Here is a 23291-nt window from a genome sequence, read left to right on the forward strand (position 1 = left end):
ATTTTATGACCCATTTTGGTTATAAAAAGGAGTAATGCAAGAAGTGATTAGTTTTCAACAGGGTGATATGATCGATATCAATGTAAATGTCATACACATTATCTGTTTAATATGTATTTTAAAGGTACCTGGGTTTCCTTGCAGATTATTACTCCCATAAAGTCCCTATAAAATGTGCACCCTTTAGACTTACCATGAGCAAGGACTCTAAAGTGTTGAAAGTTAAATAGTTGTGCATATGTCTGTATTTGAAACAAATTTATTATTAATATAATTTGTGTACAGATCCATGTAGAGGCATATTGATGTTTCTATAACATACTTTATTGTACTGCTGAATATGAAATAATGAGAATATAGGAACTATAGCTAGGAAAAACAATCAAAATGTAAATCACATTTATTACTGGAATTACTTATAGAATGTATTTAAATTAAATATGCAACAAACCAGGTCTTCTTACAAGAAACAAAGCCCATCAGAAACTCCCAGGCAAAAACCTTGTGAAAAGACTTCGAGCCTTGCTCCTGTTCATTTAGCAACACCCTTGGCAAATCATATTAATTACTGAGGATTTTATAATGGTAACTGTGAATTGATTGATATGTGTATCTTTAACTTATGTTTCTGGTATTTTAAGTATAGCTTTTTAATTTAAAGCAGTGAGTTGAGTTGTATTGCTCAGGTGCTATTTTGCCTAATAAGTTTAACCGAATTGCAAACAGTATGGGGGGAAATGTTTTCTGTACATCATTGTTTCTAATATTAAATATTAAAATACCTATTTCCCTCTTCATAAGAATGATACCCCACATTCTGTAAACTATGTATCACAGAATTTTCTGGACAAGACAACACAGTTTCATGTTTCATTCAGAATAAACACTCAGTATAGTTTTAAAGTTAATGAAACTACAAAATTTCTATAATGAGTAAAATAACAGAATTGCTTACATTTATAATAAAGGTTTTCCATTGTTACTGTTTTCATGTGATACAATTAATATTTCCAGTGTGTACATAGCAGCCAGTGTGTGTTTAACAAGCCACCTGTAAAAAAGTTTATTTTGTTGAGTTCTCTGCTCTTCCACTGGAACATTTGAGCTGTACTTGTTCCTATTTGGAGCAGGTGGCACTTCAGAAAAAGATCCGGTGGAAGACAGTGTTCATGAGCAGATCTAGTGTATCTATCCAAACTAGAATATTCATCTACAGTGGTGCCTCACACAGCGAGGTTAATACGTTCCGGATTAACCCTCGCTGTGTGAAAACATCGCTGTACGGATCAAAAAAAGCCATTGGAACACATTAAACTTAGTTTAATGCGTTCCAATAGCAGCTTTACTCACCGTACAGCGATGTTTCTCCAATGGCTGGCAGCCATTTTTGCACCCTCCACTCGCTTAACGAGGGCGCGAAAATGCTGCGCGTGGCCATTTTGGGGCTTCCAGCGGCCATTTTGAAGCCGCTGAACAGCTGATCGGCGGGTTGCAAAGCGAAGGTCGGTAAGCGAACCGCTTACCGACCTTCGCTCTGTGATTTTGAGCCATAGGGGCCGTTGGTGTGCGATCGCATTTGCAATCGCTAGAACGGCCCCGTTGTGCGGATTCGTCATTCTACTGTGCACTCGTTGTGCGAGGCACCACTGTATTTGTTTCAAGAATTTGTTGGGAGAGAAATGGCTGCCCACCGAAGTGCGTAGTAAACAAAACACAGTCATCATAGTTCTTCATTATTAAAAAGACCCACAGGATGATTCCATGGTTCATTCTTAACATGGAACACAGTATCCGTCTTTATATTTGCTCCTTCCTAAATATTTCCCAGACATCTAGAATGTATGCTGATTCTTCTAGCATGCTTATACTAATTGGACCCTACCTGTCACTGCTTGAGCAATGGTATCAATCACATCACCTCAAGGCCCTACTGCTAACAATTGACCAAGAAATAGATAAGACACATAAAAGGCTAAAGCATTCATCCAGGCAGAGAGTTGTAAGTAGATTTACTTCCTCCTCTGGGAAGTGGAAAACTCCCAACAACAGCATGATACCAAACAAGTGGCTTGGACATTTATTGCCATTTATTTAAAAAAAATTAGCTGCTGTCTTAGCATTTCTAAGAGATAAGATAAATGTCCTCTGGGGGTCTTTGTCCTCAATAACTACATAAACAGTTAACATACGAGAAACTTTTTTTAATCTTATGAAGCTGGTGTTTTCCTGTATCAAATACAGTACTCTTATAGAAAAGACATCACTGTGTGATTGAAGGAAATGAAAACTAACTGGGTGACTCTTCTATCCAAGCCCCATTTTGAAGTGGGATTTAAATTAGAGGAAACTTTATTTTCAGGCATAAGCAACTTCTTTAAGATGTTTTTAATGTGTATAAATTATGCCCATGCTATTTACACACTGGGAGTATTCTTTGCTGCTGTATTATGGCCAGGGCCAATAAACCATAGAAAGGTTAAAAAAGAAATTACACTGTGTTTGTTTAGAGATTCCTTCAACATGGATAGGGCTGAACACATACCATACGTATGAACTAACAAAAAAGTGGTGACCCATCGTTCAAGCAGAGAGAGAGAGAGAGAGAGAGAGAGAGAGAGAGAGAGAGAGATTCACATGTTCAGATCATGGGCCTTTGGCAACTTAACAGAAAGTGACTCATCGTCAGCTTGTGAGTTCACCCTACTGCAACAGACTGTGAAATTTATAGAAATCCACAAAATATTTTGCCCGTGTGTCCCTGAAATATTATGCAGCAGAAAACAATAGTGTGTATTTGATGCACAAGGAAACACAGGGCATATATTTAACAGAAATTTTCGAATATTCAGTACATATAACCTGTGATTCCCACACAGTATATGAGAATCTGAAGCTGAACTTTTACAAATATCCTTTGGAGTTTTTCCACGTCTTGTACTACACTGTTCTTAACTGTATCTGATTGATTCAACACATTAAGACCAATAGTTATTTTAAAAATATTTGTTGTAAGTAGCAAAGATGATCCATGTAGCTTTCGCTTTGAATCTTGAATAAGGAATCAGTTCATATCTATATCATTAGGAAGCAAATTTTATTGCTGGTTTACAAACTGATGAGCCAGTTCGTGTTTTCTTCAAAAAACTGGGCAGACAGACAAAATCTTGTTTTCTGGCAGAGGTGCATCTCTTGTTTGGTTGAAGCAAGGATGAGTCATTCCAGCTCTTGAAGTCCATAGAACTCATGTTTCTAGTTGGGACCATTTTTTGCCTAGACAGAATGATTAACACTGTTTACAAATATCAGGTATCAATACTCTATGATCCCATGAATGCTAATATCTATTTTACCATTTATATAATGTACTGGGCTGATGCTATTTGATACTGCAAAAAAGAAGCAACAACTGGCCAATATTATACACTTCCTTTAATTTTGAATTCTATATAAATAAAAACCTTATTCATTCTTTTATTGACAGATTGGGGAACAATATAAAATGTGTGTCAAGAAGCGATATAACTGTTGTTTGAATAACACAAATAATCTGCAGTGCGAAACTTCCTCCTTTTGAGGCTTTAAAATGTGGGCAGAAGGCATGGAATAAAGCCCAGGCAAATCCCTGCTCTGGATTACGTTTTTCTCAGCGCTCTTGGCTCTCCTAGTCCATACTGAGAGTAACCAGACATGTAACTTGAATTGTTTCAATTTCCTGCTCCATTTATACTGATATATATTTATGTATAGTCATATGGTACTAATTCACTGGGAACGTTCACATGGCAGTCTTTTCTTTTTGATACATTTCTTGAACTTTTGTAGGTTACACATGCTTATCCAACAAAAGTGACCCATTTTCCATTGTGTCAGCAGCACACTTCTCAAAATTTACTTTATTTTACTGTTATTATTTTGTTAATGATATATTGCTACAGCAGCATCTGAATTTGTGTGAAAAACTATAGAAGCTAATACTGACACAGTTTCTCTTGGAAGTTCTTCAGTTTTAGGGCATTTTAGTTTCTCAAGGGACACTTGGTGGGAGATGCTTCTCCATGATAACAAAGGAAGAGATGACTGGGGGTGAATGTTACATAAATGTGCAGCAGTAAACTCTTGGCGGAGAGAGTGTTGTAGGGAAGCTGCTTGCCCATGTTGTGCTGAAGAGGCTCCAGGTGCTTGCAGACAGAGTCTATCCAGAATCAGTGTGGATTTTGAGTGAATAGATCCACCACTGACATGGTAATCTCCCTCAGACAGTTGCAGGAGAAATGCAGGGAACAACAGCAGTCACTCTTTGTGGCCTTCATAGATCTCACAAAGGCCTTTGATTTGGTTAACAAGGATGGCCTTTTTAAAATACTTCCCAAGATTGGATGTCCACCTCATCTCCTTAACATCATCAGATCCTTTCATGAGAGAATGAAGGACACTGTAGTTTTTGATGGCTCAACATCAGATCCCTTTGACATCTGAAGCAGAGTGAAACAGGGGTGTGTCCTCGCACCAACCCCTTTTGGGATCGTTTTTGCTGTCATGCTGAAGCATGCCTTTGGAACTGCAACAGGAGGTGTCTATCTCCAGACTAGATCAGACGGAAAGCTCTTTAACCTCTCTAGATTGAGAGTGAAGACCAAAGCGCAGCTGAAATGCATGCAGGATTTCCTGTTCGCTGATGATGCAGCCATTGTTGCCCACTCTGCTGAAGACCTCCAGCAACTCATGAATCGTTTTAGCAAGGCCTGCCAAGATTTTGGACTAACAATCAGCCTGAAGAAAACACAAGTCATGGGCCAGGGCATGGACTCACCTCCCTCTATTACCGTCTCCACACAAGAATTGGAGGTTGTTCGTGACTTTGTGTACCTTGGCTCAACGATCTCTGACACTCTCTCCCTAGATGTTGAGCTGGATAAACGCATTGGCAAAGCAGCTACCATGTTCTCTAGACTCAAATAGAGTATGGCTCAATAAGAAGCTGATGGCATACACGAAGATCAGGAGTGTGCTCAGGACACAGGTCTATAGAGCCGGTGTCCTGAGCACACGTCTGTACTGCAGTGAGTCCTGGACCCTTTGCGCACGGCAGGAGAGGAAGCTGAACACCTTCCATATGTGTTGCCTCCGGCACATTTTTTTTTGTATCACCTAGCAGGACAAAGTTCCAAATAGAGTAGTCCTAGAACAAGCTGGAATTTTTAGCATGTATACATTACTGAAACAGCTATGTCTATGTTGGCTTGGGCATGTTGTGAGAATGGCTGATGGTTGGATTCAAAAAGATCTCCTGTATGGAGAATGAGTGCAGGGAAATCACCCCAGAGGGAGACCACAGCTGCGATACAATATATCTGCAAGCAGGATCTGAAGGCCTTAGAAATGGACCTCAACAGATAGGAAACCCTGACATCTGAGTATTCAGCCTGGAGGCAGGCGTTGCATCACGGCCTCTCCCAATTTGAAGATGCTTGTCCAGCAGGCCGAGGCAAAGAGGCAGTCATGAAAGCAGCAAAATCAGGGAGCTGGACAGGACAGATTGTATTTGTCTTCAGTGTGGAAGAGATTGTCACTCTCGAATTGGCCTCCTCAGCCACACTAGATGCTGTTCCAAGTCCTCCATACAGAGCACGTTACCATAGTCTTTCGAGACTGAATGATGCCCAATCTAATCTGCAAAAGGTACTTCAAAGTTACTTTACTGGGTAACTGAGGTAATCTATTCTCCAGGCAGGAAACAGCTGACTCTGTGTGGCTAACACTTCAATGGGGATAGCTTCAGCTTGTGAACTGCCGTAACTTCCCCTATTGCATAGCAAATGGCACTGTGTTCCTGGATCTCTGATTTTCTAATAACACATCTGTGTGTGACTGACTTTATAACTTTTTATGGCTTATTCCCATCCGGTTCACCAAACATACCACCACCACCCCTTTTTCCTGCTGGTTGCATAAGGGGGAATTCACAAGTTCTTTGGCTACTGGCTTGAAGCACTGGATAGAGCAGTGGTCCCCAACCTTGGGCCTCCAGATGTTCTTGGACTACAACTCACAGAAGGCTTCACCACCACCTCTTCTGGCCAGGATTTCTGGGAGTTGAAGTCCAAGAACATCTGGAGGCCCAAGGCTGGGGATCACTGGGATAGAGCACTATGCCTGTAGAAACTGCTGAGCCACTTGCTCTACAGTGGTTAAGAGAAATTTGTCCATATACTTCATGAAAACCACCTGAAGAGATCCCATTCTTCCATTCTCCCCCCTTACAAACTAGCACACTTCTAAAACAACAAACAAACCAGCTTCAGTGTGGCAGAAAAAGATAAAATTAAGGGGATATGAGATCTGTACAGGAATTAATTGAATATTGACAAAAATATGATAATAAAGAACACAGCAGAAGCTCAAAATTGTAAATTTTGTGACAAAAATTGTGAAAAATGTGATTTGGGGAAAAGAGAGCATTAACAGGATTTAAAACTATAACTAGAAAATTGTAACATGAATTTATAGATGAAGACAAGTAACTATAGATCAGTATGCCAAATAAAACCTTCAGTTTCAGGGGGGTGGATTCAAATTAATGGCAAGGTAGTTCCAGTGCTCTTGCAACTTTGCATTAATGCTCTCCCTGAAATACTATTTGGGCTGTCCTCTATCAGCTTCCGGTGGGACACGGTGGCGCTGCAGGTTAAACCACAGAAGCCTCTGTGCTGCAAGGTCAGAAGACTTGCAGTTGTAAGATCAAATCCACGCAATGGAGTGAGCTCCCGTCACTTGTCCCAGCTCCTGCCAACCTAGCAGTTCAAAAGCAGGTAAATGCAAGTAGATAAATAGGGACCACCTCGGTGGGAAGGTAACAGCATTCCGTTTCTAGTCCAGCTGGCTATGTGACCACAGAAGTTGTCTATGGGCAAACACTGGCTCTACAGCTTGGAGACAGGGGTGAGCACCACGCCCTAGAGTCCGACACGACTGGACTAAATGTCAAGGGGAACCTTTACCTTGTCAGCTTCCATAGGTACAAATAAACAGGTAATACAATAACTAGTAAACTAACAAGAAGTTGCTAGTCAGATTCTGGTTAATGCTGATTTTTGTCTACTCAGTACAGGTTTGTACAATTATTGCCTTGGGCAACAGAGATTTTAGATGACACAAAGCACCACAATACAAGATTTTCTATACCAAGTGGTAACAGTGCCACGGAAGGAATACAGGGCAGATCTATACAACCTCCCATGTAAGGGAAATGAAATAAATATTTTTATAAAGACATAAAAATATTACCGGCTCTTCTGACGAATCTCGCTTTCCATATACCCAGGAGGAATTTTTAGCCACTCAACTGGATTCATCAGCTGCCGACTCAAAGGAAGCAATGGCAGTTCAACCTTTTGGAGTTCATTAATCTCTTTGGAGGAGTATATTTTCCCTGTAAGAAGTTGTAAACACATACAAAATGTTGCCAGATGTTGGTGTGACCACTATGGAGAGAAAGACAAGGCAGTATTTTGGCCAACAGCCACACCTCTTGTGTGATGGATATCTCCTTGATGTGGACATGTCACTTTGAAACATTTTGGGAAGTGACTATATTAACTAATTCCCTTACCCCCTAACCCTCAGAACCAGTAAGGCTATCCTGTAATCTTGATGGAGGAAGAAAGGGAAGGCTCTGGAAGGGCTCTTACTGAAGATCAACAGACTATCAGACAAATAAGCCTGAGATAGACTCTGTCAAGGTTAGGCAGGAAGGACAGGAAAAGGGAACAAATTAAAACATATTTGAATTCAATTATTTTAATTCCCCCAGTTGGCAGCAAAAACCATAAATAACTTTTGTTTGCAAGCAAAAATAAAGAGCATGTTTTGCCTTTTAGCAAAATGCCTTTTAGCAATTCCTGTAAAGTACTATGATGTTTGTTTTCAAATCAGTACTCAAATGCAGGTTATTTACACCAAAGATATGGTTCTAAAAGCAGACACTGGTACAACATGAAAAGAAAAGCAGAGGGAAAATAAACAGAATAGAAAAATAGTGAATATTTTATTTCAAATAGTGAATGTTTTATTTATTAAAATGGTCACAGCTATCGTGGTTGGCTAATGTTAAATGTACAGTGGTGCCCCACTTGACAACGGCCCTGTTAGACAACGAAATCGCTTTACGATGACTTTTTTGCGATCACTATAGCGACTGCAAAATGAGGTTTCCATGGGTATTTTTCGCTTTACATTGTTTCGGTCGCTGCTTCGGGAACCGTTTTTTCGCTGGACGACAATTAAAAACAGCTGATTGGCAGTTCCCAAAATGGCTCCCCGCTGTTTTCCGGACCTATTTTCGCAACACAGGGATCGTAAAATGGCCGCCCTATGGAGGATCGTCGCTGGACGATCAGGTATTTCCCCCATTGGAACACATTAACTAGTTTTCAATGTATTCCAATTGGTTTTTTTTACTTGACGACAATTTCGCTTAATAGCGATTTTCCTGGAACAGATTATCGTCATCAAGCGGGGCACCACTGTATATATTTTAGAACTAATGCTCACAAGCAACTTGTGATAACACAGAGGCTTATGGCAGAAAGAGATAAAACCTCAGCCGAGGACTGAAGAAAAATAATACAAATTGTGGAGGAAGGAGAACGAAGGAATTTTAGTCACTGTATAGTGACTAAAGGTGAGAAATATATTCCATCTAGAGAAAATATATTACCCTTATTGGTGTGTGCTTAATCATATACTTAAGGCTGCTCGGTAAATGTTACAAGAAATAGTCATGTTCCTTTTATTAAATAAACATGGATAGAATTTTCTACTTTTGACACATTGATCTCTTCAAACATATACACGTCAAATATAAAATCTCCCAATAAAAGAAAAATTGAAATATATGAGAAAGTTTTGCACAAGTCATTCTTATTAAAAAGTATAACTGAATAACCAGGTGCAATCAATTATCTGGGTTCCGAACTGGAAAAAATATTTCTTGAGAAGGGCATTGTTAGCTGTGGAGAATTTGCAGACTCCCCAAATCTTTGAAGTCCAATTTAAATATTTATTTATTTTATTTATTTAATTTATATGTCACCCACTCTACCCAGAGGACTGGGTAGGATCCAAGTATGAGTTGATTTGATGATCCTAAATCTGACACTCCATAGGAGATAATAAGTGTTATGAACATGGTGAGAATTTCTATGACTTAAAAATGACAGAAATATACAAGTATTCATGACCTTGAAATGTTTAAATATGACTAATTAAACCAAAAATGAGTTTAAAATTTTGCTGAAATTAGCACCCAAATTTTGAAAAATCTGTGCATATACACACACATTAAAAGGTGCAATTCTTCACTTCCAGTGCAGAAGTGCTAGTATTGAAGGAATCAAATGAACAAGAGTAAAACCGTCATATCTGGGTTAGTTTATGTCAACAGCAGAATTGCTTTGGATGATCAAGTGCATCTTGAAGTTATCAAAATAAAAATTCCTTCTGTTGTCCATCAGTATGTTCTTTTATCTGGAGAAACTCTGTTCGACATCAAAAGAGGTCATAGGAACAAATTTGAAAAAAGCTAGCCTGTCTGGAGACAATTCTGGCACAAAGCCAACAAATTTTACTTCGGGCTCTGTTCTAAAGGTTATTCTTCCTGACGTTTCGCCAGTTTCTGTGGCCGGCATCTTCAGAGGACTGGAGTAGGAACTCTGTCCATGCTCTGTTGGTGCTTGTTGGGTAGTATTACAGCTGTGGAAATGGCTTTTGTCTTTTTTCAGGAGATAGGGTGATCAGCATGTTTTTCTTGTGATGAGGGGGGAGAGGGAGAGATTATCTGTCACTGTGATTGATGGGTGTCATTAGCTGGTCTTTTTTTGTGCAATGATCTCAGGCCCTTGTGGCTGGGTAAGTTTGTTGACCTTTTGCAAGTTGTATTTTTCAGAATGGGGTGCTAGGCCGTGTTTAGTTTCAGGCCTTCTTTCCTGTTGAAGTTTTGTTTATGGATTTCAATGGCTTCCCTGTGCAGTCTAATATAACAGATTGCTGGTGTTGTCCAGTACTTCAGTATTTTGAAATAGAATTTCATGTCCAGCTTGTTTTAGGGCATGTTCAGCTACTGCTGATTTTTCTGGTTGTATTAATCTGCAGTCTCTCTCATGCTCCCTAAACTCTGGAACCAAACACCATAATTTTACACTCACTAAATACAGTGGTGCCTCGCATTACAATGTTAATTCGTTCCAGCAAAATCGCTGTAGAACGAAAACAGCGTAAAGCAAAATTTAAAAGCCCATAGAAACGCATTAAAACCTGTTTAATGCGTTCCGATGGGCTTAAAACTCACAGTCCAGCGAAGATCATCCATAGGGCGGCCATTTTCGCTGCCTGTCCTGTGAGGAATCCGTCCCTAAACACAGCGGGGAGCCATTTTATTTACCCAGTGGCCATTTTGAAACTGCCGATCAGCTGTTGGGAAATTGTTGTTTTGCGAAGAATCGGTTCCCGAAGCAGGGAACCAATCATCGCAAAGTGAAATTCCCTCATAGGAAACATCATTTTGCAATTGCAAAAGCGATCGCAAAAAGTTCATCGTAATGCAATTTCGCTGTTAAACGAAGCGATCGTAATGCGAGGCACCACTGTATCTAGTTTTAGGCATAATGAAATCATTAACAGTGTTGCTGACAACCCAAAAATGACCAAAATATACATTACAAAATTAAGCAGAAATAGACATGTGAAAAAGAAAGTGCACTCCCTTTCAGTTCTATGATTTTATGTATCAGGACATAATAAAAACCATCTGGTCCTTAGCAGGTCTGAAAATTAGGTAAATACAATCTCAGATTAACAACTAACCAAATGCCCTTGAAAAACTGATCATCAGCAAGGGTGGTCATCTGTATAAAAGCCAAGATTTTAGCAGTTTGCTGGTCTGGAGCATTCAGGTGTGTGTTAACACAATGCCAAGGAGGAAACATATCAGCAATGATCATAGAGAAGCAATTGTTGCTGCCTGTAAATCTGGGAAGGGTTATAAGGCCAATTTCAAACAATTTAAAGTCCATCAATCTACAGTGAAGAGGATGATTCACAAGTGGGAAACATTCTTCGCAGGAGAGGACATCCAAGAAAATTCACCCCAAGGTCAGACTATGCAATGCTCAGAGAAATTGCAAAACAAACAAACAAACAACAAACAAACAAAACACCAAGAGTTACATCTCAGACTCTACAGGTCTCAGCATGTTAAATGTTCAAGTTCATGATGGTATAATTAGAAAAAGAGTGGAAAAGTATGGTTTGTTTGGAAGGATTGCTAGGAGAAAACCTCTTCTCTCTAAAAAGAAGCAAGGGTTAGGTTTGCCAAGTTGCATCTGGACAAACCACAAGACTTCTGGAACAAGATTCTTTGGACAGACAAGACCAAAGTGGACATGGTGCCATATTTAGCAGAAAGCAAACATAGCATATCAACGCACCTCATCCCAATTGTCAAGCACAGTGGTGGAGGAGTGATGATATGGGCTTGTTTTGCAGCCAGAGGACCTGGGTACCTTGAAGTCATTGAGTCAACCATGAACTCCTCTGTATACCAAAGTATTCTAGCGTCAAATGTGAGGCCATCTGTTCGACAGCCAAAGCTATAATTAATGGGTCTTTCCTTGAGGGCAGATTTCCATCCGCCCTGAAGGACACACTCATTAGGCCCATTAGGAAGAAACCCAGTTTGGCGGCGGATGAAACTGGCAACTATAGCAAGGTGGTCAAGAGGGTGGTGGCCGATCAGCTTCAGGCGCTCCTGGATGAAACAGATGCCCTGGATCCATTTCAGTCGGGCTTCAGGCCGCGCCACAGGACAGAGACAGCATTGGTCGCCCTGTGTGATGACCTACTGAGGGAGACCGATAGGGGCAAAGTGTCTCTGCTGGTTCTCCTCGATATCTCAGCGGCCTTTGATACCATTGACCACGGTATCCTCCTGGGGAGGCTCTCCGAGTTGGGAATAGGTGGCTTGGCATTGGCCTGGCTCCGTTCCTTCTTGGAGGACCGCAGCCAGAGTGTACAGCTTGGGGAGAGGGTCTCGGCCCCGTGGTGTCCCAATTGCGGGGTTCCACAGGGGTCGATTATCTCCCCAATGCTGTTCAACATCTATATGAGGCCGCTGGGTGGGGTCATCAGGGGGTGTGGAGCCCGGTGTCACCAGTATGCTGATGACACTCAGCTCTACATCTCTTTTCCACCTACCGCAGGAGATGCCGTCCTGTCCCTCCAGCGCTGCCTGGGGACTGTACTGCAATGGATGCAGGAGAACGGGCTGATGCTGAACCCGGACTAGACAGAGGTACTGAGGGTGGGCGCCCCCACAGTTGGGGGGTTGGGAAACTCCCTCACTTTTGGGGGGTGACTCTTCCCGCCAAGGATGGGTCCGCAGCTTGGGGATCCATCTGGACCCGGTGCTCACTATGGAATCCCAGGTGGCGTCGGTGGTCCGCACTGCCTTTTTTCACCTCAGGCGGATAGCCCAGCTGCGGTCCTACCTTGATGTGGGGGCGCTCACTACCTTGGTGCATGCACTCGTAATCTCGAGATTAGACCACTGCAATGCGTTCTACGTGGGGCTACCTTTGAGGCTGCTGTGGAAATTACAGGTAGTGCAGAATGTGGCGGCCAGATTACTTAGTGGTGTGAAAAACTACCACCATATTTCACCCACTCTGGCTGCAATGCATTGGCTGCCCATCCGATTCCGCATCGACTTCAAAGTGTTGATGCTTACCTATAAAGCCCTAAACAGTTTAGGGCCTTGATACTTGGCGGAATGCCTACTCCCACCAAGATCTACCCGTGTCACTCGTGCGAGACAGGAGGTGAGGCTGAGGACCCTAACGCCGAGGGAGGCCCGGAAGGAAAAAACAAGAAATCGGGCCTTCTCGGCGGTGGCTCCTCGCCTCTGGAACAACTTACCTCCTGAGATTCGCGGGGCTCCCTCGCTGGGTACCTTTAAGAAGCAATTAAAAACTTGGATGTTTCAGCAGGCCTTCCCATCACATATGACCTCTTTCGTTCCCCCTTACTGTTCTATGTTTTGTGTTTGTGCATCGTAATTTAGTGTTGTTATTATTTATAACTGTTTATTTACATTTTTACTGTATTATTTTAAGATTGTTAGCCGCCTAGAGTGGTCCTCGCTTGACCAGATAGGCGGGATATAAATAAAATAAAATAAATAAAATAATTGTCTGAAATTGGGTCATGCAACAAGACAATGATACCAAGCACACCAGCAAATCTACAATAGAATGGCTGAAAAAGAATCAATGTGTTGCAATCGCCCAGTCAGAGTCCAGACCTCAACTCGATTGAAATGCTGTGCCAGGACCTTAAGGAGATCTGTGCATAAACAAATGCCACAAATCTCAATGAATTGAAGCAACATTGTAAAGAAGAATGGGCCAAAATTCCTTCACAATGATGTGAGAGACTGATAGTGCCACACAGAAAATGATTAATTTAAGTTTTTGCTACTAAAGGTGGTTCTACAAAGTACTGAATCATAAGGTGTACTTCATTTTTCACAAATAGCCTCTCCTTTTTAAGCTTTATTCTTGTAAAATAAATAATGACATGGTGTGATATGTAATGTACTGTTCATCTGAGGTTGTATTTACCTAATTTTCAGATCTGCCAAGGACCTGATGATTTTTCTTACATCTTGATGTGGAAAACCATAGAATTCAAAGAAGATGTACTTTCTTTTTCATGGTTGTATAACACTTTAAAAAGGTCAAAGTATGACTTTCCAGGCAAAATAAAAACCACGTAATTCTCAGCAGATTATTTATAAACATGTTTTAACTTATACATTCAAACAAAGGCTGCAGAAAAAAATATAACATGTTATAGAAATCCTCGCCCTAATTATGAAATACCTGTGTCACACTGCTTTATAATGCCAGCCTCAAAGTATCTTTCTTGTATCTCCTTTAACAAGGGATCATTTAAAGGTGGAATGGATGCCTATTTTAAAAGACCCAGAAAGTTTATTATTTTCACACTCAAAATCCAGCCACAACATCAAGTCATCAGGTTAAGCAGTGAACATTCTATGCATAAAATGTTTAAGTAAGACATAGCTGCTAACAGACATAGCATAGCTGCTAACAGTATTTGCATTTTCTCTAGTACTCTTACTAGTACTTACAGCTATCTACTTAGATAGTGGCCCAAGTCTTCTTGCACAGGAATAACCTTTGGAGGCCAACAGCACCAAGTTAAGAAATCACCATACATGGTATCAGTTGCATGCTGAGTCATGCAACTCAGTATGCAACAGATTTAATTTAAGGCAACTTGCCTGTAAAGGTTATACTATTTGTGTAGCTAGGTAAGAGCCACTACATCCTGATCTCATTCCCTCACAATCTGTATAAGCAAACAAAGACTTCCATAGTACATTAAATAGCCATAAATGTGTAGACCGCCTACTTTGGCTCGCAGTAGTACTAAACCTGACATATGTAAATATCCTAAATGCCTGCAATTGTTAACAATGGCGTTCCATACAGAAGGGATAATGATGTTGGAAAATGTTGTATTGACATCCTGATCTATAGGAAACAATGAAGATATTAAAATCTTGTTAACCACTTAGAGCAATATATATCATAATAATTCTAACATATAGCAACCTTGTCAGAGGTTTCTAGGAGAGAAATGCCAAAATATGTTTACCATTGCCCTTTAAGGAGTGCTCTGGAATGTACAGCTTGTCCATAGCTACACGGGCTGGTTCTTCACCCAGAAGGCCTACAGGGGAATCGAACGTACTGTGCTACCCAGCAAGGTGAAACGTGTACCTGATATAACTTTTATTCTAGTTCTTTGGAGCAGTAAAAACCATTATTTGCTTTTATTAAAAAATTCCTCAGCCCACAGCCTGTTTATAATACCTTGTCAAGAGCACAAATAGTACCAAGAACAGTGCATTATTCCATGTGGAGTAACCAAATAAAATTTATATGTACCTTGGATTATGTTAAAGTGAGGTAGAGTACCACCAACCTGGAAGCTGATTCTGGCCCACAGCCATTTTTGATCCACCACAGTCTTTCTAGTCACTGGGACCAACCTAATACCTGTACAGCTGTGAAAAGCCTCCCATTTATATAAACACAATCTCTTGATCTAAATGAAACTGCAGAGAGGCTAGAAAAATTTAAGCTAGAGAGGGACAAGCTGACCTTCATGTATGGCAATCACTCCTAAATTTCTCTCTCACAACGATTAGGATTACAAAATGTGTGAATAAGACATTTATTCCCCTTCATGAATTGCTGCCTTGTCGTGGCGAAGGGGCTTGAGTAACTCAGAAAAGCTATGGGCTATGCCGTGCAGGGACACCCAAGATGGACAGGACATAGTGGAGAGTTCCGACTAAACACAATCCACCTGGAGTAGGAAATGGCAATGCCACTCCAGTATCTTTGCCAAGAATGCCCCATGATCAGAAACAAAAGGCTAAAAGATATGACGCTGGAAGATGGGCCGCTCAGGTCGGAAGGCGTCCAACATGCTACTGAGGAAGAGCGGAGGACAAGTACAAGTAACTCCAGAGCTAATGAAGTGGTTGGGCCAAAGCTGAAAGGACGCTCAGCTGTGGACATGCCTGGAAGTGAAAGGAAAGTCCAATGCTGCAAAGAAAAATACTGCATAGGAACCTGGAATGTAAGATCTATGAACCTTGGGAAGCTGGATGTGGTCAAACAAGAGATGGCAAGAATAAATGACATCCTGGGCATCAGTGAACTAAAATGGACAGGAATGGGTGAATTCAGCTCAGATGATTATCATATCTACTATTGTGGGCAAGAATCCCGTAGAAGGAATGGAGTGACCCTCATAGTCAACAAAAGAGTGGGAAAAGCTGTAATGGGATACAATCTCAAAAATGACAGAATGATGTCAATACGAATCCAAGGCAGACCTTTCAACATCACAATAATCCAAGTTTATGCACCAACCAGCATTGCTGAGGAGACTGAAATTGAACAATTTTATGAAGATTTACAACACTTTCTAGAACTGACACCAAAGAAAGATGTTCTTCTCATTCTAGGAGACTGGAATACTAAAGTAGGGAGCCAAGAGATAAAAGGAACAACAGGGAAGTTTGGCCTTGGAGTTCAGAACGAAGCAGGACAAAGGCTAATAGAGTTTTGTCAAGAGAATAAGCTGGTCATCACAAACACTCTTTTCCAACAACACAAGAGGCAACTCTATATATGGAAATCACCAGGTGGGCATTATCGAAATCAGATTGATTATATTCTCTGCAGCCAAAGATAGAGAAGCTCTATACAGTCAGCAAAAACAAGACCTGGAGCTGACTGCAGCTCTGATCATCAGTTTCTCATAGCAAAATTCAAGCTTAGACTGAAGAGAGTAGGAAAAACCACTGGGCCACTCAGGTATAACCTAAACCAAATCCCTTATGAATACACAGTGGAAGTAAAGAACAGATTTAAGGAACTAGATTTGGTGGACAGAGTGCCTGAATAACTTTGGACAGAGGCTCGTAACATTGTTCAGGAGGCAGCAACAAAAACCATCCCAAAGAAAAGGAAATGCAAGAAAGCAAAGTGGCTGTCCAACGAGGCCTTAGAAATAGCAGAGAGGAGAAGGGAAGCAAAATGCAAGGGACATAGGGAAAGTTACAGAAAATTGAATGCAGACTTCCAAAGAATAGCAAGGAGAGACAAGAGGGCCTTCTTAAATGAACAATGCAAAGAAATAGAGGAAAATAACAGAAAAGGAAAGACCAGAGATCTGTTCAGGAAAATTGGAAATATCAGAGGAACATTTTGCGCAAAGATGGACATGATAAAGGACAAAAATGGGAGGGACCTAACAAAAGCAGAAGACATCAAGAAGAGGTGGCAAGAATACACAGAGCAATTATAACAGAAAGATTTGGATATCCCGGACAACCCAGACAATGTAGTTGCTGACCTTGAGCCAGACATCCTGGAGAGTGAAGTCAAGTGGGCCTTAGAAAGCCTGGCTAACAACAAGGCCAGTGGAGGTGATGGCATTCCAGTTGAACTATTTAAAATCTTGAAAGATGATGCTGTTAAAGTGCTACATTCAATATGCCAGCAAGTTTGGAAAACCCAATAGTGGCCAGAGGATTGGAAAAGATCAGTCTACATCCCAATCCCAAAGAAAGGCAGTGCCAAAGAATGCTCCAGCTACCGTACAATTGCACTCATTTCACACGCTAGCAAGGTTATGCTCAAAATCCTCCAAGGTAGGCTTCAGCAGTATGTGGACCGAGAACTCCCAGAAGTACAAACTGGATTTCGAAGGGGCAGAGGAACTAGAGACCAAATTGCTAACCTGCGCTGGATTATGGAGAAAGCCAGAGAGTTCCAGAAAAATATCTACTTCTGCTTCATTGACTACGCAAAAGACTATGACTGTGCCGACCACAGCAAACTATGGCAAGTTCTTAAAGAAATGGGAGTGCCTGACCACCTTATCTATCTCCTGAGAAACCTATATGTGGGACAGGAAGCAACAATTAGAACTGGATATGGAACAACTGATTGGTTCAAAATTGGGAAAGGAGTACGACAAGGCTGTATATTGTCTCCCTGCTTATTTAACTTATATGCAGAATACATCATGCGGAAAGCTGGACTGGAGGAATCCCAAGCTGGAATTAAGATTGCCGGAAGAAATATCAACAACCTCCGATAGGCAGATGATACCACTCTGATGGCAGAAAGTGACAATGAATTAAAGAACCTTGTAACGAGGGTGAAAGAGGAGAGTGCAAAAAACGGTCTGAAATTCAACATCAAAAAAACTAAGATCATGGCCACTGGTCCCATCACCTCCTGGGAAATAGAAGGGGAAGATATGGAGGCAGTGTCAGATTTTATCTTCCTGGGCTCCATAATCACTGCAGATGGAGACAGCAGCCACGAAATTAAAAGACGCCTGCTTCTTGGGAGGAAAGCGATGACAAATCTTGACTGCATCTTAAAAAGCAGAGACATCACCTTGCCAATGAAAGTCCGAATAGTCAAAGCTATGGTTTTTCCTGTAGTGATGTATGGAAGTGAGATCTGGACCATAAAGAAAGCAGACAGCCAAATCCCCTGGACTGCAAGGAGAACAAACCTATCAATTCTAAAGGAAATCAACCCTGAGTGCTCACTGGAAGGACAGATCCTGAAGCTGAGGCTCCAGTACTTTGGCCATCTCATGAGAAGAGAAGACTCCTTGGAAAAGACCTTGATGTTAGGAAAGTGTGATGGCAAGAGAAGGGGACGACCGAGGATGAGATGGCTGGACAGCGTCTGCAAAGCAACCAACACGAATTTGACGCAACTCTGGGAGGCAGTGAAAGATAGGAGGGCCTGGCCTGCTCTTGTCCATGGGGTCACAAAGAGTCGGACACGACTAAACGACTAACGAAATGAAACAAAAGTCATTTATTTCAAAACCTATTTGCTACATGGTGGCAACAAGTGCAAAACAAAGTGCGAAATGGAAAGGAGGGTGGGAAGGAAGGAAGGAAATAAAGGAGTGAACAAGTAGTATTGTGAATTAATATGAGAAAAAGAAAAATGGATATGAGTATGTGCATGTGGATGTAGATGTGGTACAGGTACCATCAAAACAAGGAAAGGAGTTCAGTGTCCACAATCACACAGGACTCCAAGAAACATGGAAACAAACCATGTAGAAGTGAAAATGTGAGGACCATGAGCAGGAAAGTTACAGTCAGGTTTGCAAAGCTGTCTGCTTTTTTAACATGACTCAGTAGGCAATACGCAGATCTCTGACACACCATTTTATAAACCGTATTTTTCCGTGTATAAGACACCCCCATGTATAAAACACCACCCAATTTTCTAACCCCAAATTCAGAAATCAATATTTTAAACATTGGAAAGGGACAAATTTTATGGTTGTTGTGGGTTTTTCGGGCTTCTTGGCCATGTTCTGAAAGTGGTTCTTCCTAACGTTTCGTCAGTCTCTGTGGCCAGCATCTTCAGAGGACAAATTTTACTTAGTAATTAGGCAACATTTACATACCAGTACAGTGGCTCCCCTGAAACCTCTGCTAAGCGAAAACATCATCCAGCAAAAACAGTTTCCTCATGGGAATGCATTGAAACCCATTTAATGCGTTCCAATGGGGTAATTACCTCGTCGTCCAGCGAAGATCGCCCATAGGGAAGCCATTTTCCAAGTGCTGATCAGCTGTTAAAATGGCTGCCCTGTGAAGCATGGGTCTGGAAAACACAGGGCAGCCATTTTAGGAACCCGATGATCAGCTGGAAAAATCTTCATCTTGCGAACAAACGGTTCGCGAAGCACGGACCTAACCATATTTCAAATGAAACCCTCCCCATAGGAAACATCGCTGTCCTGCGGATTCGTCATTTAGCAGTGTCGTCATGCGGGGCACCACTGTACTATGATATTATAGCATCACACTTAGCTGAGCAAGTCACTTCCTTCAGCCTTGTTTGCATAACTGATAACATTCAGTTTGAATTTTGCAGAGTAAGACATTCGCTTATTTTATTTTCTGACATCTTTATAGGCTCAGAATGATCCAACATTACCGATCACTGTTGCACTAACTACACGATCTCCTCTGCACCAGCTTATGTCATTTACATAAGGCTCATGATTGGAGGAAGCCTGTTTGCAGAGACATGGGCAGTTTCGCAACCGCACGGTTTTCTCCTCCATGTATAAGACAACCTTCAATTTTTAGTCTAACAATTTTAGGGGGAAGTAGTAGCTTATACATAGAAAAATACAGTGCTTGCTATGTTATTTTTTAACTTCAACTCAGACCCATCACTACAGAGGTTTTTCCTACAAACCAGTTCAATTGTTAACTTCCACATCTAGTCAGAAAGATCAGAAGACTCTGGTTCTTCTACCTTCCAAATGTCTGTACAAGTCTTCAAGAAGAAAGGATCATAAACTGAAGGAGTGTAACTTTCTAAAAATGCATTGCCCTAGACAAAGAAAAATACCAAAGTTTAAAAAATGGGCTGCGACATAAAAATCATTAAAGACCAGCAAGGCAGTATTTCCTCTCTGGCATTTTAAGATATCATAGAGGAAACAAGTCAGATTAATAAATATTGTACCCAACATTTACCAATTACTATTCGGTTGAAAATGCATTTTACCTCTATCATCTTCATGCATCACCAGCTATATAGCCAGAGAAATGCAGAATACATGTTGCCATTTAAGCCAATTCAGAATCGAAACATCTGTTAGAAAACATTATCTTTTTTTATTTTCAGCATTATCAAGATTCCAACTTTTAAAGTAATAGTTCCCAAAATTATAAAATAAGGTAGGAAGATCCCAATTATTAACAGTAAGGACTGGACTGGTAACCAAGCCCTATGAGGAAAGAGTGAAAGAACTGGGCATGTTAACCATGCAAAAAGAAGACTGAGGAAAGATATGATAGCACTTTTCAAATACTTAAAAGACAGCTATATAGAGGAGGGGCAGGATCTGTTGTCAATCATCCCAGAATGCAGGACACATAATAGGAAGCCAGATTTTGGTTGAATGTCAGGAAAAACTTCCTAACTGTTACAGCAGTACAACAGTGTAACCAACTGCCTCATGAGGTGGTGAATGCTCCAATGCTGGAGGCATTCAAGAGAAAATTGGACAACCATGTCAGTTGATTTGGATCCTTATACAAACTTGATGGCCTTATAGGCCCCTTCCAACTCTATGATTCTATTATTCTGTGATTAGAAACTAGGTTTCTAGCCACAAGGGACCAAATTACACATTCCATTAGGAATGTTTAAGAATCCTTAGAACTGGTGGCCATTTTCTTTTTCAGAAAAATACCACAGACAGGGATCCCTACCTGCACACAAATAAGAGTATACCTTCCCCCCCACACACACACACAGTCTCCCCCACACGGTTTTTAATGCCATTTTCCCACAAAGGGTACTGTTTGCACTGAACAACTACTTCAGGGTGATGAGGGAGCAGCTGGGAGATATTTCCAGCAGAAAAACAGCACGGGAAGAAATGGGTTAGTGTCTCTTCTTCATTCCTAGGTGCCATTTTGCTTGCATCACCATTAAACTGACATTTCAAGACTTCCTGGGACCATAGCATTTACATCAGAAACCTCTTTGAAAAGAATTACATTTGCAATGTACTTGTATCTACAGAAGTGAGTCCATTTCGTAAACAGTCTAGAAAAGCCAGTTTGCCTTTGATTTCTTACATTAAATATGCAATTAAAAGCACCAGTGACAATTAAATATGAACACTGAATGAACTGATATGGGATATGCATAAATACAGGATACACACATACAACAAAAAGATGTATCAATGCTCCAAAGAGCTTACAATCTTAAAAGGGAATAAAGGCACTATGCTATAAAATCAATATAAAAAGTCCACAGGTCCCATAACCCTTTCATTTTCTGTGACATCTATGGGACAAGGAGCAGTGAATCCAGACAATCTTGTCCCTAAGACCTTAACAACATTCACAAATGCTTGAGAAGCACCTGAACCTGTTCTACTGTAGAAGTGCTAACACTTATTTATGGGCCATAGTACTGAAGGAGACCAAAGCATCTTCTGTCTTCAAGAATACTTAACGCTGTCACTGTTCTTCTGTCGAGCTTGATATCTCCTGCATGACTGGACAGATGGAGGTATAGGGAGGAAGAAAGGGTTATGGGAATGATAAGCACTGAAGTCATGAAAAGACTCCTGTTCAGAAGCTGGAGGCTCTTTGAAAGGCCCAGGTGTTTGAGGAGTTGAAGAAGAAGAAGGTGGAGAAGCAGAAGGTAGAGAAGGAGTAGGGAGAGGAAATGGCGGGTAACTTGAAGAGGAGGCCAGCTCTGAGGGGGACATCTGTAAGAAGGGTGAATGAACAAAAAGAGAAGGCGAGTGGAGATATGGCGGAAAAGGTGGAAGCAAATGAAAAAAATGAGATGGAACAGAGGGAGGAAGCAAGATTGAGGGGAGAACTATAATTGGTGATGTGGAAAGGGAGACAGAAAGGATGGAGAAAGGAAATGGAGGGAGGAAAGAGGGGAAGTAGGAGCTATCAGAAGGAATAGGGAACTCAAAAAGTGGGTGAAATGGAGGAAGGAGCACACAAAGGGAGACAGGGGATCCAGGAGCAGAGGAAGCCTAATGGAAAGGGAGACACAAGGAAAGTAGAAAACAAATACATGAACAGAAAAGTAAAGATCTAACATATGACAGTTAACACATATGTAAAGATCTAACATATGACAGTTAACACATTTCATTCTTTGTTATTACAAAAGGCAGCAAAGTAAAACTGGAAACTAACTGGATCACTCACTCACACAGACATAACTTTAAAATCATATGCACATGGCTCAAATTATCTCTATCAGAGAACGTCTCTGTATTCAGGATTTATGTTTTTCCTCTCTGATGGTGTTTTAAGAAGGTGAGGAGAAAAGAGTTGGATATGAAACTGATTCAGAATTTTTTTATCATCAGCCTAGTTAGCAGCAACACCATCTATCTGAGGTTGAAAACTGGGCTATTTATTAATTATAGACAAAATAATGCTGCAGATACTGTTGTCTGATCATTCCGGCAGTAATCCTGTATTTAGAAACAACTTGTAAATGGAGACAAGCCAAATGAGAACAAAACAGATATACAGTATGTCAGTACTGTTTGTGATGAGATGGGTTTTTGAGTTAAAGTCTCGTAAGGAATATGGGGTTTGTAATTAAGAAATGAGCAAGAGAGGTTCCATCTTGTTTCTTTGTATAAAGTATCTATGCTATGCTAACAGGTTGTTTTCTAGGCGAGCGGAGAGAATGTTATTCTGATAGCCTGAGAAAAGGACTCGGTGTGATTAGATGGGAATTGTTGTGACTTTTTGCGAAACCACAGTAAACCCAAATAACATCTGGTGTTTATGGGAAAGAAGTCATGTGGTGCAACAGGACTGTTTGCCTAGTAACGAACTCTGATTGGATGACATCGTGGGAAGGTGCGATAAGCCCTTGCCAGTTACTCTTGAAAAAGGAACTTTTTGCCTATGGACATTGACATTCAAGATCGACTCTTCAGTCATTCGTGACACACAGGACTAACCTTTACTTGGACTGATCTTTGTACTATACTGGATTACCCTTGGACCTATGGGCTTTTTCCTAAGGACTATGGATTATTTCTCTATGAACTATTATTTCTGGAAT

The 23291-nt window shown here is 40.9% G+C and overlaps 1 protein-coding gene across 7 annotated transcripts in view; it reads right to left on the minus strand.

The window, feature by feature from the left end:
- Positions 1 to 2069: 2069 nt before the first annotated feature.
- Positions 2070 to 23291, minus strand: part of LOC110080662 (protein FAM228B) — a 56896-nt gene continuing 35674 nt past the window's right edge. For 4 of the 7 annotated variants that reach the window (XM_072976751.2, XM_072976762.2, XM_072976747.2 and 1 more), the window contains 4 exons: positions 19974 to 20051; positions 13935 to 14022; positions 7285 to 7429; positions 2070 to 3270 (listed from right to left, as the gene is read on the minus strand). In XM_072976751.2, coding sequence (XP_072832852.1) covers positions 3081 to 3270; positions 7285 to 7429; positions 13935 to 14022; positions 19974 to 20051 — 501 coding nt within the window. In that variant the 3' untranslated portion in view covers positions 2070 to 3080. Of the gene's footprint in view, positions 3271 to 6448; positions 6792 to 7284; positions 7430 to 9763; positions 10172 to 13934; positions 14023 to 19973; positions 20052 to 23291 lie in introns of those variants that run through there. The other 3 variants (XM_072976755.2, XM_078378332.1, XM_072976758.2) reach the window with 3 other exon arrangements.

Source organism: Pogona vitticeps, chromosome 1, assembly GCF_051106095.1.
Source record: "Pogona vitticeps strain Pit_001003342236 chromosome 1, PviZW2.1, whole genome shotgun sequence".
NCBI classification, from domain to species: domain Eukaryota; kingdom Metazoa; phylum Chordata; class Lepidosauria; order Squamata; family Agamidae; genus Pogona; species Pogona vitticeps.